Source organism: Pleurodeles waltl, chromosome 5, assembly GCF_031143425.1.
Source record: "Pleurodeles waltl isolate 20211129_DDA chromosome 5, aPleWal1.hap1.20221129, whole genome shotgun sequence".
In the NCBI taxonomy this organism is placed as follows: domain Eukaryota; kingdom Metazoa; phylum Chordata; class Amphibia; order Caudata; family Salamandridae; genus Pleurodeles; species Pleurodeles waltl.
In genome coordinates this window covers 1,340,028,552-1,340,041,378 of record NC_090444.1, presented here as the reverse complement: position 1 = coordinate 1,340,041,378, position 12,827 = coordinate 1,340,028,552, and the positions used below count along the sequence as shown (strand labels likewise).

The window sequence follows — 12,827 nt, the reverse complement described above, 5'->3', positions numbered from 1 at the left end:
GTGCTATTGCAATACTGCTTTACATACTACAAAACACAGTTAGTAAATAGGCCCCTAAATCTATAGCTACCTATATAGCGTACCGCCACAGTATTCTAGCAGTAGATATTTTGGCATGGATATTTTTGTCCTCAATATTTTTGCATGCAACCCAACTAACAACCCATATTGATCCTGTAATATGGCCACTGGTTTGAGTGTCCAGCGAATGCAGTATTTGATGTTATATATACATATGCAAATACTGCCTCCTCCGGGCACTGAAACCAGTGACCATGTTACAGGATCGGTGAGAGCAATTCTCACAACTCACAACTCTCACTTTATAACTTGATGGGCTTGACTTTTTAAATATGCCCAGAGGAAGCTTTTCAAATCCAATTCAATAAGGTGTGTGGAATTTCACTAAATAATCCGTTATGTTGTCTTTCATCTTTAGAGCTGCTACATGTAGATTTTGTCGAAGAAATTGTATTGCATTGTTATGCAAAAACTATGGAAGTCAATAAAAACGTGAAGTAAGGTTTAGAAAAGCTGCAGGGGTTTCAATACCTGCGGCGGCTTAGAAAGCATAATGGGACGTGTATTTTTCGCAAAAACGAACCAATCAGCAGGACCCCCAGCTCCCTCCGAGGAGCGCTGTCTCTGCTCTGTTCATTTAACAATTTGATAAACAAACAGGGGGTTGGGCTCATGTGTCTGCTTAGGTGTGATTGACACCTTCTGGCGCATGTGTCCATGTGCCATTTGGGGGCAGCACGCGCTCAGAGCCCATGTTTACATTGACGCCTGTGACTCCCCTCTGTATGCGTGTCTGGGGGGAGCCGGGGGTGTCGAGGTATAAACGGCGCAGCGGACGCGTAAAGGGTCAGAGCATCTTCGTACACACTCGGAGCAGTAGCTACAGCAGCACAAGAAGAAACGGCCACAATCGAAGACACCACATCAGGACCTCAGGCGAAGCCACAAACGAGCCTAGAAGTGCAGCACCGGGGACAGTTGCGTCCGGAACGGCAGTTCACGAGCCTTTATGATTTGCAACACAAACCACAACTGCAGCATGAAAGAACCGAGGCTCGCTTCCCGCCCGGTGCCGGCCCGGAGGAGCCCCTGCTGCCACTGCCAGCGGCCTGTGCGACCCTCACAGTGGTGAGTCAAAGGAGAATTAGAAGCTGCAAAAGCCCCAGATGATGGGTTACGCTTTGAACCATTCAGTACTTTGGGCAAAATGGGGAGAATAACTATGCTGACGTCAGTGACCGTGCTTGAAGTACTTTTGCATGCCAGGCTTTTTCAGGGTGCTTGAACAAGCTACTGTTTGCGTTCCACATAGACCAGTGATCTTCACATTTTTAAAGCTGCGCCCCCAGTGCAAAAAAAAACCCAAAACATCTGGGCCCACTCCAAATTTTTCACGATTACTCTTTTAAATTAACAATGTTTAAATATGACTACACTTATCTGAACATTGTTAAAATCTGTTACTGTTTTAAAAATGCAATCAAATACATGATGCCAGGGAGGGAAGGTTCTGTCCTAGTCACCATATCTTCCCACCCTTTCTCTTTTCTGCCATTTTAAATCTGTCAATGAAAACTTGGATTGGGTGAAAGGAACTGAAGCACAAGAGAGGTTTCACAGTTGGAACAAAGGTGCCAATGTTGTCCAGTCTTGCCAGTAATGGCTCTCAAGGACAGGAGCCTTCACTTGCTAGAGGACTGTTTCTCCACAGAGAGATTAATAACATTAGATGTGCACTGAGCTGTGTTGGATCCTGTGCAGCGTCGAGCCCACTGGCTTCCTGCTCCATGCTTTCTGTACACATAGTGATTGCTCCTGTTACTTCTTTCAGGTCCGAAGGCTTCTGGAGACCTTGGCTTTCCAGCAGGAGGGACTCTGAGCGATTACAGGCCAGAAAAACACAGAGACTGGTGAGTGGTTGAAAATACCATCTAGAGAAGCTGGTTTGTTGAAAAAATAAAATAAAGGAAATTCACCTCAGTCGTTTTATTTTGCGAAGAAGCTGTTAATGCATGTTTTCAAGTGAGAAGGACATAACATCACTCACTCCCTTACCCATCACATCATTCCGTAGCAAAAACATGCATTGAAGAAAGGAGTTTTTGTTCCAAGGAGAGGCACATATCCCTGTTTGAGGAGCAGTTCGAGTGAATGCTCGAGTTATATTTAAAAGTTTATATTTACTTTTAATAAAAATTGCAATAGTATTTTAAAACATCACAGCATAAGAAAGTAGTGGTAAAAATGCTTAATCGTTTTTTAGTATAGAATAAAATTATAAAATACACTATGAAACATACATTCACAGGAATTTGGATTAAGCTCCATTTTCTTTAAAAACGATGTCAATAGCATAATAGGACGAAATGCCTGCTTTTTAAGTGCTTCAAATGTTTGTCTTGTATCATTCATGTCTCCACATACCGAATTAAGCTGTGGTCTGTGATGGAAACCTCAGAACTAAATAGAAAGTTATTCCTGGACTACCACATATGTTGTGTTAACAGAACAATGCAGATTATGTGCCACATAAAAATAACAATACAACATTGACTGCCATAAAGGAGCAAAGCCTTTAAGTAGTGTTTTCTTCTCATCTAGCACTGGGCAGATTGCAAATTAATGCTTCAATTTCTTTTAAATCAGAAAGACAAAGCCATCAACAACTATTCCATAAAAGTATTCTCAAACAGGGCCAGTCTTTCAGGCTTACATTGCTCAGTGGTTGCAGGAGTTGCACATTTGTTCAATTGTGACCCTACAGCTAGTCAGAAGCCCCTGTTTAAGACTGGGACTGAAAGTAAGATATCCTAGCAGGTACAGATGTGCAGCCAGTTCTCTGTGTATATAGACTTTGGCCGCAAGCTCATCTTTGTTGTGTCTCCTTTCCACAGCCCTGTGGTCCGCTGCCCGGAAAACATGGAAGTTACAACCACCCAGTCAGGTGAGTAATGAGATATGTCACTTATGGCACATTATATTAAATAATATTGAACTATTTTCCCAAGACAGAAGATTATATTTTTTTTTAATGGCATAAATAACGCTAAACTGTTACATGTAAAATGATTGTACTTAGTGCTTAATAAATGTAAAGGGAAAATTAGAGTTCCACTGACTCCTCTTCAGGACATGCTAGTAGAGAGATGATCGTTTAAAAAGTAGACTAGCTTGGCTCTGACAACAATGGACTAGCAACAAATCACTCCCATCTATTGCCTGGCTACCATTACCTTTGTAGCATGTGTGTCAGCCTAGATTCATGCCTCTTCTTTCATACATTAAATAGTTTGCTTAGTGGAGCTCTTAGCATGTAAATACAAACGTAATTTTACACTAGTTCGTCAGTGAAATGTCAATGCAAAAACAGCCGTCACTAGTGAAAAAAAACTCTGTAATTGGTACAATTAAATTAATCAGGCCCATTCATTTCAAAAGGAAACAGTGAGGGAAATTCAACAGTGATGGATATCAGTCAGCAATGGTTCATGTAAGAGAAGTTTGTGTCCTATGAAGTAAAGTTGAGTGTCTTATTTAGAGCTCGGGCGATCGTGAAATGTGACCTGAAGTGTGAGGCTAGCTTTACACCACAGGACAGCTCTGCTAATAACAGACGAGACGCAGGAGAGATTTACGATGATTGAACTGTCAGTGGCCTCACTTGCTGAATAATAATAGTCATCAACGTGTGGACATTTTCATATAATTGTCTGTTCAGCTGGGGTCTTTGCTTGTCTTTTCAGCTCTTCAGTGAGGCATTGAACAATAGGGGGGGGGGGGAGTGCGCTCTTTTGAGTCAGTTTTGCTGATCTAATTCCCCAAGATATCATCTAAAAATAGAAGCAACATGCCACTAGTTAAACCTTCTCAGAGGTATAGCTATCGTTTACACAACACGGGCTGTGTCTCCGGGGTCCAGAGGTATGAGGGATGCACCACACCCACAATTTGACTGTCTTTTATTATCTAAACATAGGCCTGGGAGACCCTTTTTATTCTCACTTGTATTTGGGTTCACAACTCCCTTGTTACATCACTGGTGCTACTGCATGCTTTTCATAAAAAACTATAAATATATATTTTCAAAATCTGTCATTGCGAATAATATTTTATTAAAATGTGAAAAACAATGTAGTTCTCCATCTGCAATCAGTGTATTGCTGTTGTATTCTTGTTGACATATGTTATGCCACAGATTGGTGTAAGTGAAAGAACATTTTTTTTTAAATGATTCTCTATTACATGAACCTGATCATAGTTGAAATGTTTTTATTTTCTTTCAGATTGTTTTGGCCTAAATCCAAATGCTCCCCTCACTTGTATGAGGCAGGGGAAGCTCTCCTGTCAAGCTTCCCCGTTCAGGCCACCATCTCCTTCTACGAAGAGTCTGATTCAGAGAGTGAAGCTGACAGCAGCGACGAGAGCCATGATTCTGGTATCGACTCAGAATGAACCAGCATAAACTCCATTATTGTACACTATGCAAACTCACTCACTCATGTGACTTTTCAGTGCATTCCATCACTTGAAAATGAGTGAACCACACTTAGAAATCAAGGTTAGCAAACCAGTCAGGAAAGTTGTAATCTTCAAATTAATATTCTTCAATCAAAAATACTATACTCCTCTGTGACCTGCTTCATCTAGGGAAGTTGGGGATATCAGGTTCTTCACACTGTGCACAGACACCATGAGACTGTAGGTGAATAGATGCACATGGATATAAAACGTGGATTGACTGCTGATTTAGTGGATCAATTTCTGTACTCAAAGGCTTCCAGGTGGTATCACCAGTGTCACTTCTGACTCCCTCCTGCAAATGGACGATGGGAAGGGTGTGCTTTTCAGTTGCAAACTGTTTCGACTGTATGCTCTTCCAGTTAATTGAAGTACGATGTTGTACGGAAAATGGAAAACCAATCTTTATAGAGAACAACAAACCCTTCCAACTTTCAAAGAAATATCCAGCTTTGAAGCTCACTAAATGATGGTCAGAAAGACAAGCGTTTCCTGACAACTGGTGGTTCACTAAGAATTGAAGATCACCTTCAGCTTAATAGTTTGGTGTATGCGTCCACAAAACATTTAATGAGTGATTACCTCTCTTAATGTAAAAAATGTATAATATTGTATTATAAAAGTTTATTTTAAGTTATTTCAGCGATAAATTGAATAATTTAATATGTATATGAAATACTTTTTATTTGAAATCTTTATTTTTATAGCATTTTGGCTGTGTAAATATAACTACTTTCAGTAAATAAATAAATTCCAGTGGAGTCATTTTTGAGTAGCTTTGTTTTAGTGACTTTCTTCTAAGGGGACAACTGGCGGTTCCAGTGCACGATGGGCAAAAACATGTCAAGTACATGCACAAAGAGATCTGTTTGTTGATTGTTAGAATGAACACTACATTAGTCTGTGCTTCCAGAAGAATGTGTTTTCCGGCATCATGTTCTCTGAAATGATTGATACTTTGTGTAACTTCAAGGACCATGTCCATCCTTATCCCCATGTATGAGGTTTTTGTAAAGAATAGATGCCCTTGTCAGGTTTCTACAGTACCCAAATCTTTGAGAGATTTTATCCTCCTCTCTCTAATTGCCTTTCCTTTTTTTTCCTTAACTCCCCCTTTTTTCCTCTACATCTCTCACTAATCCGCCTCCACCTTCATCTAAATCTTTTCTACACTCCCCAAGCACTAGCCTCATTCCCTGTCTTGCCTCTAAGAATACTCTGTTCTCATCTCTGATCTATTCATCTTTCTCTGATCTCCCTCTCTCCAACTATCTCTTCATTTCCCACTCTATTCTCACCGGTTTGTCTCTCTTTCCCTCTATTCCAAATGTCACCCCTCTCTGAGGTGCACAATACTCTCGAACCCTTCTTCTCCCTACGGCTTCTATATTTCCTTATCTCCCACGAGCCTTCTCTTTAATCCATCTATGTGCATCTCGATGACGCTTCCCTCTTCTCCCAGCTTCTTTTCCTTCCTCCGTGCACTCTGACCACTATCTCATCTAAACTCACTCGTTTCTCTGACAGTGCTTTTCTATCCTTAAACCTTCCTACTGCTTCCCTTTTACAGTCCAGTCTTTTCCCTCTTACACTCTTCCCTCCCGTAGGTCTGGTTCTTGCTAAATCCCTGCCCTGTTCTCTTTAGACGTCTCTCTGTCTTAACCTACTTTACTCTCACTGATCTTCCTCCGCTGTCTTTTTTTTCTATGGCCTCCTTTTTACACACTTTTCTTTTGTTATTTTACTACTCTTTCCTGCGTTCCTGCTCTTTGCTCTATCTGTGTGAAACTCTCTCTCGATGTTGTTCCCCCTTTTCATTAGAATCTTTTTCATAAACTCTCCTGTTCTCTGGCTGTACTATTTTTCCTCTCACTGACATCATTCATCTTAGTTCCCACCCATCTCTCAGCACCTCACCCTCTCGCTGCCTCTTCTTGTCTTTCTTAACCTCCTCTCAGATCTCATTTATTATTCTATCTTTCTCACTCTCCGGCCCTCTCTCCTCTCGTCCCATTTTTTAAGACCTTAAGAGCCAAATTCATGGAATGCAGCACCACTTTCCCTGCGCCCCTTAGCAACCCCCTACTGCCATCATTAAACAAAAAGTTAGACAAACACTTTCAGCTGAAATGTGTTTCTGCCATTTTTACTCTCTCTGTGCCAGAACTTGGATAGAATAGACAACATGGTTCCTTCACATGTTTATTTATTTTGTGGTTATATGTAGCAGAGATAAGACCCAATGGTCAGGAGAGCACTTTACAAAGATACAAGTTACATGAGAAATACAATGTACACAGTATTACATTGTGTAATTATCAATCAAAGCGTAGAATGGAGATTAGAGCGCACCATACACACACACCCAAAGCGTAGAATGGAGATTAGAGCACACCATACACACACACCCAAAGTGTAGAATGGAGTTTAGAGCAAAACACACACATATTACCCTGCCACTCTTTAATTATGGCCGCACTTACCACTGAAAAGTATTTTTTTTAATTTGCCTCTATCTTTTGACCTCATGGATGGATTTGCCTGAAATTTGGCTATCACTCGGTACAGTCAGTTAACATCTGGCTTATCAATCTTTTTCCAGGTTGTGTATGGGAAATAATTGAAGGAGGGAAATTGTGGCCCATATTTATACTTTTTGACGCTAAACTGCGCTAACGCAGTTTAGCGTCAAAAAGTTTTGCGCCGGCTAACGCCATTCTGAAGCGCCATGCGGGCGCCGTATTTATTGAATGGCGTTAGCCGGCGCAAGCAGACCGGCGCTGCCTGGTGTGCGCGAGAAAAACCACGTACACCAGGCAGCGCCGGCGTAGGGGGAAAATGGCGCATGGGCGTCTTAAAATGGGGCAAGTCAGGTTACGTCGAAAAAATCGTCGTAACTCGACTTGCGCCATTTTTTTTCGACGCCCATCCCCCATCAACATGACTCCTATCATTGTAAAGATAGGAGTCATGCCCCCTTGCCCAATGGCCATGCCCAGGGGACTTATGTCCCCTGGGCATGGTCATTGGGCATAGTGGCATGTAGGGGGGCACAAATAAGGTCCCCCTATGCCACAAAAAAAAATTGAAAAATAACAAAAATTATACTTACCTGAACTTACCTGTACTTCACTGGGATGGGTCCCTCCATCCTTGGGTGTCCTCCTGGGGTGGGCAGGGGTGGCAGGGGGGGTCCCTGGGGGCAGGGGAGGGCACTGTGGGCTCATTTTGAGCCCACTTGTCCCTTAACGCCATCCCTTACCCAGGCGTTAAAAAGCGGCGCAAATGCGCCGTTTTTGGCCACGCCCACTCCCGGGCGTCATTTTTGCCCGGGAGTATAAATACCACGTAAAGGCCTGGGAGTCATTTTTTTAGACGGGAACGCCTCCCTTGCATCTCATTAACGCAAGGAAGGGGTTCACGCTAAAAAATGACGCTCACTCCGGGCACTTTGGCGCCCGAAGCGTCTAACGCCATAGTATAAATATGGCGTTAGTTGGCGTTAGTTTAGCGTCGAATTTGCGTCGAAAAAAACGACGCAAATTCGGCGCAACCAGAGTATAAATACGGCCCTGTGTTTTCCTGTTTTAGCTGCCGTATGAAGGCCCATATTTATACTTTTTGACGCTAAACTGCGCTAACGCAGTTTAGCGTCAAAAAGTTTTGCGCCGGCTAACGCCATTCTGAAGCGCCATGCGGGCGCTGTATTTATTGAATGGCGTTAGCCGGCGCAAGCAGACCGGCCCTGCCTGGTGTGCGCGAGAAAAACCACGTACACCAGGCAGCGCCGGCGTAGGGGGAAAATGGCGCATGGGCGTCTTAAAATGGGGCAAGTCAGGTTACGTCGAAAAAATCGTCGTAACTCGACTTGCGCCATTTTTTTTCGACGCCCATCCCCCATCAACATGACTCCTATCATTGTAAAGATAGGAGTCATGCCCCCTTGCCCAATGGCCATGCCCAGGGGACTTATGTCCCCTGGGCATGGTCATTGGGCATAGTGGCATGTAGGGGGGCACAAATAAGGCCCCCCTATGCCACAAAAAAAAATTGAAAAATAACAAAAATTATACTTACCTGAACTTACCTGTACTTCACTGGGATGGGTCCCTCCATCCTTGGGTGTCCTCCTGGGGTGGGCAGGGGTGGCAGGGGGGGTCCCTGGGGGCAGGGGAGGGCACTGTGGGCTCATTTTGAGCCCACTTGTCCCTTAACGCCATCCCTGACCCAGGCGTTAAAAAGCGGCGCAAATGCGCCGTTTTTGGCCACGCCCACTCCCGGGCGTCATTTTTGCCCGGGAGTATAAATACCACGTAAAGGCCTGGGAATCATTTTTTTAGACGGGAACGCCTCCCTTGCATCTCATTAACGCAAGGAAGGGGTTCACGCTAAAAAATGACGCTCACTCCGGGCACTTTGGCGCCCGAAGCGTCTAACGCCATAGTATAAATATGGCGTTAGTTGGCGTTAGTTTAGCGTCGAATTTGCGTCGAAAAAAACGACGCAAATTCGGCGCAACCAGAGTATAAATACGGCCCGAAATTTTGCTCATGCATACAAACCAAACCACAAAATTGACTTATACCAAAGGTGAATCCATTCTGTAGTTTGGAGGTATAAACCTTTTAAAATATGTGAAGGGGAATTTAAAGGGTTAACACTTTTGTATATCTTTGCCACTTTTTATTCTGAGATCCTTCACAAGTCCAGAAAATCAAAAACAAAAAAATCCTATTGGATGAGGGAACATTTTCTCCCAACGTCCCTCTGGAAATCGTGGTTCCAGAGTTGCAATCTAGGATGTACAATTCTAATTGGCTGCTGCAAGAAAAATGTTTGTCTTTCAGGATCTATTTCAGGATGCAGGCCAAGATTTTTGTATCCTTCATAAAAAAATGAAAGGTCATATAAGGGGTCATAGTAAGTGGACGCTGAAAGGGTTCCCCAAGGGTAAATGAAAGAAAAAAAAAGAATTGTGGGATCTGCAATACCTTTTTCGGGCATCACAGATCCAAGTGACCAACAATGGTGGGTCGTGTAAGTAGTACTGTTTAAGGAACTGTGGACTGCCCCCAACAAGTTGAAGTGTGTAAACAAATGTACTGTGGATCCAGGACAAGCTCCATGGCCTGCTACTGCAAACCCAAAGTATGTTTCACCAATGCTTGGGCTAGTGAAGCTTGCCCTGGGTTCATAGTATCTGGGCATTAAGCTTGCCCTGGATTTGCGGTACCAAATGAAGATCTGCAGACTGGCTCCCCAGGGCAGGATGGGAGCTGGTTCTGGCTGAAGGCCATTCACATTGGTGGGGTTGGTCACCACAGACATTTTTAGAAAAATTGTGTTAGCTTTTTTTGTGTTTTACTTTTTTGTGGAAAACAAAAATGCAAATTCTACAATGAGAGAAGAACTAAGGTAAACATATTTTTACAGATCTTAAAGTGGAGAAGCACTTGATTTTTGTGCACTCTTGTACCTTGCTCTCTGTCCGAAATGACCTATTGCACACCAAGCAATGCAAGCCCACAGGTGCAAAGGAGGGATCAATTGTTTGCGCTTTTTCTTCAAAACCTCGTCAGACAACCCTTTCTCCAGGAGGGATGTACTCACCTCTTCATCATCCCCCTTCCTCTTTTCAGCATTAAATTGATGTTCGACCAAGCATTATGATGCCTGTGCATTGAAGAAGCTCTGAAGCTTTGTTTACCTCAGCTGTCTCTGCTCAGCTTCTTGTCACACATAGTACATGTCACGTACTTCAAAGATATTTTCACCAGTGAAATAGTAACACACCATTTCCAGAAAATTGATTCTTGTACCCTCAGTATGAACTTCTTAACATTTTCCATGTGTACCCTTTTCATGTTTTTCTTGACTTTCACCTCTTCTGCTCTTCCTGTCAAGAAGTCACTGTAAATGACACAAATGTTTGGGATGTCAGAAATGCTCTTGTACCTCGAAGGACTATGCCGCGCTGTCTTAAGAGTTTAATCCAGTCTTCCTGTTTACGGACATCTTAAGGGGAATACTAGCATGGCTATTTCAAGAAAAAAGTCCTCCATGGAGAAACTAGGGGGATGGGTTGGAGAAAGGGAAAGAGGGCAATACATGCCTGCCGTCTGACACCACAGGAAGGTTCCTCTGTAAATGCAGTGGCAAAGGCAGAAATAAACTTAACTTCAGGGTCTGGGCAGAGTTTTAGTATAGCACAGAGTAGATGAATATTAGAAAATGAATAGGCGGCCATGGAAGTATAAGGTTATATGCAAATGTTAGGAATGATTCACTGAGTCTGTCTAACGAATGAGCAATGATGAGCCCCTTAAGCATATGGAAATGCCTTGGGACCTTGAAGGAATCAGTACTGAGGATGTGGTCAGACCAATGGCTTCTATGGTACTTATCCATCTGGTAGTCACTGAACAGAAAAGTAAAGGTAGAACAAAGGGCAGCTGTAAGGATATGCCTCCTTGGCATGGTTACCCCCTGACTTTTTGCCTTTTGCTGATGCCAGTTATGATTGAAAGTGTGCTGGGACCCTGCTAACCAGGCCTCAGCACCAGTGCTCGTTCCCTAAACTGTACCTTTGCTTCCACAATTGGCAGAGCCCTGGCACCCAGATAAGTCCCTTGTAAATGGTACCCCTGGTACCAAGGGCCCTGATGCCAGGGAAGGTTTCTAAGGGCTGCAGCATGTCTTATGCCACCCTGGAGACCCCTCACTCAGCACATGTACACTGCCTCACAGCTTGTGTGTGCTGGTGGGGAGAAAATGACTAAGTCGACATGGCACTCTCCTCAGAGTGCCATGCCAACCTCACACTGCCTGTGGCATAGGCAAGTCACCCCTCTAGCAGGCCTTACAGTCCTAAGGCAGTAAGGCCTACTAGAGGCCCTAAGGCCCTAAGGCAGGGTGCACTTTACCACAGGTGAGGGCATATGTGCATGAACCTACAGTGTCTAAGCAAAACCTTCAACATTGTAAGTGCAGGGTAGCCATAAAGAGTATATGGTCTGGGAGCTTGTCAAACACGAACTCCACAGTTCCATAATGGCTACACTGAAATCTGCAAAGTTTGGTATCAAACTTCTCAGCACATTAAATGCACACTGATGCCAGTGTGGAATTTATTGTAAAATGCACCCAGAGGGCATCTTAGAGATGCCTCCTGAATATCAGTCCAACTCCTAGTGCTAGGCTGACCAATTTCTGGCAGCCTGCCACAACCAGATGAGTTGCTGGCCACATGGTTAGAGTGCCCTTGTCACTCTGTGGCCAGGAACAAAGCGTGTACTGGGTGGAGGTGCTTCTCGCCTCCCCCTGCAGGAACTTTAACACCTGGCGGTGAGCCTCAAAGGCTCATGCCTTTTGTTACAGCACCCCAGAGCATCCTAGCTAGTGGAGATGCTCGCCCCTCCGGCCACTGCCCCCATTTTTGGAGGCAAGGCTGGAGGAGATAATGAGAAAAACAAGGAGGAGTCACCCACCAGTCAGGACAGCCCCTAAGGTGTCCTGAGCTGAGGTGACCCCTGCCTTTAGAAATCTTCCATTTTGAGATTGGAGGATTCCCTCAATAGGATTAGGGATTGTGCCCCCTACCCTCAGGGAGGAGGCACAAAGAGGGTGTAGCCACCCTCCAGGACAGTAGCCATTGGCTACTGCCCTCCTGACCTAAACACCACCCTAAATTCAGTATTTAGGGGCACCCCCAGAACCCAGGAAATCAGATTCCTGCAACCTGAAACAAGAAGAAGGACTGCTGACCTGAAAGCCCTGCAGAGACGACGGAGACGACAACTGCTTTGGCCCCAGCCCTACCGGCCTGTCTCCTGACTTGAAGAAAACTGCAACAGCGACGCATCCGACAGTGACCAGTGACCTCTGAAGTCTCAGAGGGCTGCCCTGAAACCCGGGGGCACATCCCTATTCCTATTGGGGGAATCCAAGGAAAAGAAATCTGAGATTTTTACAGACATTCTCATGTTCACTAGGGAGACTATTCAGCAATAGTTCATGGTAGCTGGCCCACACAAGCACCCAGGAGGTCAGAGACAGTCAGGTGTGGATCAGGGTCTGCAGAGCAAGCACATAGGTCAAAGATTTACTTAAAGGGTCTCAGAACTCCCAAAATGGTTCCTGGCACATTCTTGTGTGTTGTATGTTTTGTGCTTGCTTTAAGTTGATCACCAGTTTGCATTCTGCACCTATGTGGTTTTGTTCCTTCCCTCGGTTTGTGTTTCCTTTTGCTGCTGTCGGAAGTTGGCTCTGTATATACTATCTCAAAGTAA

The 12,827-nt window shown here is 44.1% G+C and overlaps 1 protein-coding gene across 1 annotated transcript; it reads left to right on the top strand.

Annotated features, from left to right (window-relative positions):
* The first annotated feature begins 776 nt into the window (after positions 1 to 776).
* On the top strand, positions 777 to 5,174 carry LOC138297388 (protein ripply2-like). The gene is made up of 4 exons (XM_069236768.1): positions 777 to 1,149; positions 1,853 to 1,931; positions 2,916 to 2,965; positions 4,305 to 5,174. The coding sequence occupies exons 1-4, from the start codon at positions 1,031 to 1,033 to the stop codon at positions 4,471 to 4,473; spliced, it is 417 nt and encodes a 138-aa protein (XP_069092869.1). The 5' UTR covers positions 777 to 1,030; the 3' UTR covers positions 4,474 to 5,174.
* Positions 5,175 to 12,827: the final 7,653 nt, after the last annotated feature.